The sequence below is a fragment of the Penaeus japonicus genome, unplaced genomic scaffold (genome assembly GCF_977035675.1).
Source record: "Penaeus japonicus unplaced genomic scaffold, GWHDUDI00000001_assembly GWHDUDI00000001, whole genome shotgun sequence".
Taxonomy (NCBI): domain Eukaryota; kingdom Metazoa; phylum Arthropoda; class Malacostraca; order Decapoda; family Penaeidae; genus Penaeus; species Penaeus japonicus.
Window position 1 is genome coordinate 11,983,708 of NW_028234403.1, and position 5,000 is coordinate 11,988,707.

Here is a 5,000-nt window from a genome sequence, read left to right on the forward strand (position 1 = left end):
CGCGGAGAAGGCAGACGAGGTTCTGGCAACAGATGCCAGAGTGTCAGATTTACTGGGGTCTGCCTGGGGTCCGTGGCAGGGAACCCCCGGGCCTCGCAGCGTCGTGTCGGAGCCGGTGGCCGCTGCAGGAGGCTGGGGACCCATCGGAACCGCGCCCTTGGGTACAGGTGGCGGCAAACTCGGACCCGGTCAACCCGCCTCGTTGCCTCCCTCACCCCCTCCCTCCCCTCCGGCCGTGTTAGTTCACGGCACGCGTTCTCCACCCCACAGCCCATCGGCCTCCAGACATTCTGTGAGGCGTAAGCCAGCTGAGTACGACGGGAAGGTGGCCTGGGAGGCATATGTCGCCCAATTTGAAATGCTGGCATCTGCCCAGGGCTGGAGCCAAGAAGAAAAGGCACTGCAGCTGGTAACAGCGCTACGGGGTCCCGCGGTGGAAGTGTTGAGCCATCTGCCGCCGCCTCAACACGCCTCTTACACCAGCGTGGCGGAGGCTTTAAAACGCCGTTTCGGCCATCAACACCAGGCCGAGGTATATCGGGCCCGCTTGAAAAAGCGGACTCGTGAGCGTGGAGAGACCCTATCCCAGCTGGCGCAGGACGTGGAGGCGCTGGTAAGGAGGTCGTACCCTACGGCTGCAGAAGAGATGATCGTGGTACTGGCCTGCGATTTCTTTGTTGACGCTTTGCAGGACCAGCAGCTGCAAATCTACGTCAAGCAGGCACACCCTGAGGACCTGCAGGTGGCGCTGGCGAGGGCCTTGAAGTTCGAGGCCTTCCTGAAGGGAACCAGTGGCCTAGAGCCAGCCGCCCAGAACCGCCGTGATCTCTGGGGCCGGAAAGTGAAAATGAAGGCAGTGTCGAGGAGGGTGAGCCCGTACAGATTCCACGGCTCGTGTTGGGGCTGTGGCGAGGAAGGGGACAGACGCAGTCGATGTCCGACGGAGCGGAGAATGCGTCCCCTCAACCGGCTGGATTCTGATGCCTTCCAGAAGTGTTATAAGGACTGTGGCAGGTCTGGTCACCACCCGAGTGCCTGCCCTAAGGCTAAGGATGTGGTGCAGTCAGAAAACTCGGACAGGCTGGAGAAGGGGGCCGAAACCCAGCCGTCCTCGGTTCCTGGACCCCGACTTGAGTAGCTGCCGTCGACAACCAGCTTGCAGGTGGAGGCTCAGTAGATGGGAAGCCATGCCGCCTGACAGTGGACACTGGGGCTGAGAAGACCCTAGTGCGGCCTGATATGTTGGCCACTACGCGACTTCCAGACGCACCACAGAGACTGTGTGGTGTCATGGGGCATTGTGTGCAGCTCAAGGGGCAAGTGGAGGCTCGTATCGGACGAGCCATGCTTGCTGGGCCTTGACTACCTGACGCAGAGTAAGGCGTGTGTCGACCTTGGACGGAAGCTGGTGAGGGTGCACGGTGAAGATGTGTCCTTGTTTCCGGAGGTTGGCTGTGCAGAGGTAGTTACGGCTGAGCGACTGCACCTTGCCCCCAGGACAGAGTCTAGGATCCGGTGTCAACTGTCGAGAGAGATGCATGGAGTGGAAGCATGGTGGAGCCCATTGAAAACCTGCAGCTGGCTGACGGAATAGCAGTCGGATGGAGTCTTGTTGGAGCCAAGGATGAGGACGTGACAGATGCTGACCAAGATGAGGACAAGCATTTGGACGGTGAGGGCGATGCGACAGAACCGCTGCCCACACCACTGCGGCAACCCCGGCAAGAGCGAAGAAAGCCGGGCTGGATGAAAGATTTTTATGTTGTTTCTGAGAACTAAGTTACCATTACGTTTTCTTTTGTTTTGAAAGAATTTTATTTGTTTTTGAGGAATGATTTTCTTTATGTTTCCTGTTGTTTATTTCATGTTTAGGTATGTCAGAGCAGACGGGTCGTCTGCTTGATAGGGGGGGATAGTGCTACGCCAGTGGGTCTTTGTCTCTGTGCGAAACATGTGTTACTAATAAACTGATGTAAGCTGGACAAACATGACGTAATGTCTGGGCAAGCGGCGCGGAAGGAACGAGGCCAGGACAGACGCAGTTAGCTGCTGCCCCTGGGAAGACCTCGCGTGTGCCCCTTGTGACCTGATATACTTTGTTGCCCTGTTATTATAGCTGTATTGTGCAGTGTGATGTGCTGCTTACCCCCCTGTATGGTGCCTATAGAAAGTGTACGGGTAAAGAACTAGTGGAAATAAAGGAAAGACGGTTATTGTGTGTTTATTTCGTGCCCTGCCTTGCCACGTGGTGTGGCCCCTCGTGGTGTACTGGGACGCTGTGGTGTTCGGTGCCTCTTGGAGCTGTTCTGTGTTCACGACCCTGTGTTTAGCACGCCGTCTGCCTAGCCTGCCTCGTGTTGGTGGCAGATAGACGAGGCGGCCGGTGTAACAATATATATATATATATATATATATATATATATATATATATATATATATATATATATATGTGTGTGTGTGTGTGTGTGTGTGTGTGTGTGTGTGTGTGTGTGTGTGTATGTATGTATGTATGTATGTATTTACGTATATATATATTTATATGTATTTATGTATATGTTAAGATGTATGAACATAATGTTCTTTTTTTATGTCCTATTCATATCCTTGCGTCTCCTCTTCTGAATATAAAATTCAATAGTTACCCATGAAACTTATAACGTTTTCTTTGAATTAATTTTCCTTTTACGGGTAAGCTTTAGTATTCTTTTTCAAGGCATCCCTTTGGATGCTTCACGATCTTCAACCTTATAACTATCCAATATATGTGTATATATGTATATATATATATATAATATATATATTTATATATATAAATATATATATACATATATATGTATATATATATATATATATATATATATATATATATATATATATATATATATATATATATATATATATATATATATATATATATATTATATATTATATATATATATATATATATATATATATATATATATATATACATATATATGTATATATATATATATATAATATATATATATAGAGAGAGAGAGAGAGAGAGAGAGAGAGAGAGAGAGAGAGAGAGAGAGAGAGAGAGAGAGAGAGAGAGAGAGAGATAGTTAGATGGATAGATAGATATAGATACTGACACTATTACCACGTATAAAACGATCCATCCTTTTCTTGCTTATCTCTCATACATTTAGTAATCATTCCCCATGAAGGATAGTCAGATGCAGCTTTCTTTCCTTATCTTACTTTATTTTTCTTGAAATTCCCATAACAAAAACATTTTCTGACACAACACATAAAACACCGAACACATAAAACAAAAAATGATAATAACATTACTATCACAACTTCATAAAAACGCAAACCAGATATCATTTTCTGTGACGCCGAGGGAAGCATACCCTTGTTCTTCCATATACTGTGAAAGAAAAACAGGCCCTCCTGGAGTGCGGTCTGCCTTCACGCACATTAAGCGTACCTTCACCTTGTCCCATGGAATCGTGTTCAGAACCTGTCGATAGATTTCAGAACATGGTTAGAACCTGTTAATAGATTTCAGAACATGGTTAGAACCTGTCGTTAGATTTCAGAACATGGTTAGAACCTGTTAATAGATTTCAGAACATGGTTAGAACCTGTCGTTAGATTTCAGAACATGGTTAGAACCTGTCGTTAGATTTCAGAATATGGTTAGATCCTGTCAATAGATTTCAGAACATGGTTAGAACCTGTCAGTAGATTTCAGAACATGGTTAGAACCTGTCAGTAGATTTCAGAACATGATTAGAACCTGTTAATAGATTTCAGAGTATTTGTTAGAACCTGTCGTTAGATTTCAGAACATGGTTAGAACCTGTCGATAGATTTCAGAACATGGCTAGAACCTGTCGATAGATTTCAGAATATGGTTAGAACCTGTCAATAGATTTCAGAACATGGTTAGAACCTGTCAATAGATTTTAGAACATGGTTAGAACCTGTCAATAGATTTCAGAACATGGTTAGAACCTGTCAATAGATTTCAGAACATGGTTAGAACCTGTCAATAGATTTTAGAACATGGTTAGAACCTGTCAATAGATTTCAGAACATGGTTAGAACCTGTCAATAGATTTCAGAACATGGTTAGAACCTGTCAATAGATTTTAGAACATGGTTAGAACCTGTCGATAGATTTCAGAACATGGTTAGGACCTGTTAATAGATTTCAGAATATGGTTAGAACCTATCAATAGATTTCAGAACATGGCTAGAACCTGTCAATAGATTTCAGAAAATGGTTAGAACCTGTCAATAGATTTCAGAACATAGTTAGAACCTGTCAATAGATTTCAGAACATGGTTAGAACCTGTCAATAGATTTCAGAACATGGCTAGAACCTGTCAATAGATTTCAGAAAATGGTTAGAACCTGTCAATAGATTTCAGAACATAGTTAGAACCTGTCAATAGATTTCAGAAAATGGTTAGAACCTGTCAATAGATTTCAGAACATAGTTAGAACCTGTCGATATATTCAGAACATGGTTAGGACCTGTTAATAGATTTCAGAATATGGTTAGAACCTATCAATAGATTTCAGAACATGGCTAGAACCTGTCAATAGATTTCAGAACATGGCTAGAACCTATCAATAGATTTCAGAACATAGTTAGAACCTGTCAATAGATTTCAGAACATGGTTAACTCTTCTTCTAACAACCTCCTCCTCATAGTACAAAGTACAAAAGATCATCAGAGAGATAGTCAGATAGTATTAGAACTAGTTAGACCTACACGAGTCTATCCTCACACCGATTTCTAACCTAAGGTACACGATGGGACCGTCTTGCCTTACCTTCAGTTCCTTTCCTTCCACGTCTAGTGAAAGAAAGTCAATGTGTGTCGTATTCAGAGCTTGGAGGATGGAGTAAAGAGGGATAGTTGCTGGGCTTGTTACTCTGGTGTCCTTTGGCCTTGGGAGAAGTATTATTAGGAATGAGGCTCTTGGTCTTCTTATGTAGTAGTTATAGTTGACGTTA

General features: G+C 44.3%; 2 protein-coding genes across 2 annotated transcripts in view; one reads left to right on the forward strand and one right to left on the reverse strand.

Annotated features, from left to right (window-relative positions):
- LOC147472464 (uncharacterized) overlaps positions 1 to 2,207 on the forward strand; it is a 3,136-nt gene extending 929 nt beyond the window's left edge. The window contains exon 1 of the mRNA XM_086536386.1: positions 1 to 2,207. This exon is cut by the window's left edge and continues 929 nt beyond it. Coding sequence (XP_086392512.1) covers positions 1 to 1,138 — 1,138 coding nt within the window. The 3' untranslated portion in view covers positions 1,139 to 2,207.
- A 1,121-nt stretch (positions 2,208 to 3,328) lies between these two features.
- The window catches only part of LOC122251782 (uncharacterized), a 5,027-nt gene continuing 3,355 nt past the window's right edge, over positions 3,329 to 5,000 (reverse strand). Inside the window, exons 5-6 of the mRNA XM_043013903.2 lie at positions 4,817 to 4,934; positions 3,329 to 3,490 (exon numbers count right to left, since the gene is read on the reverse strand). Of these exons, the coding sequence (XP_042869837.2) occupies positions 3,329 to 3,490; positions 4,817 to 4,934 (280 nt within the window). The remainder of the gene's footprint in view (positions 3,491 to 4,816; positions 4,935 to 5,000) is intronic.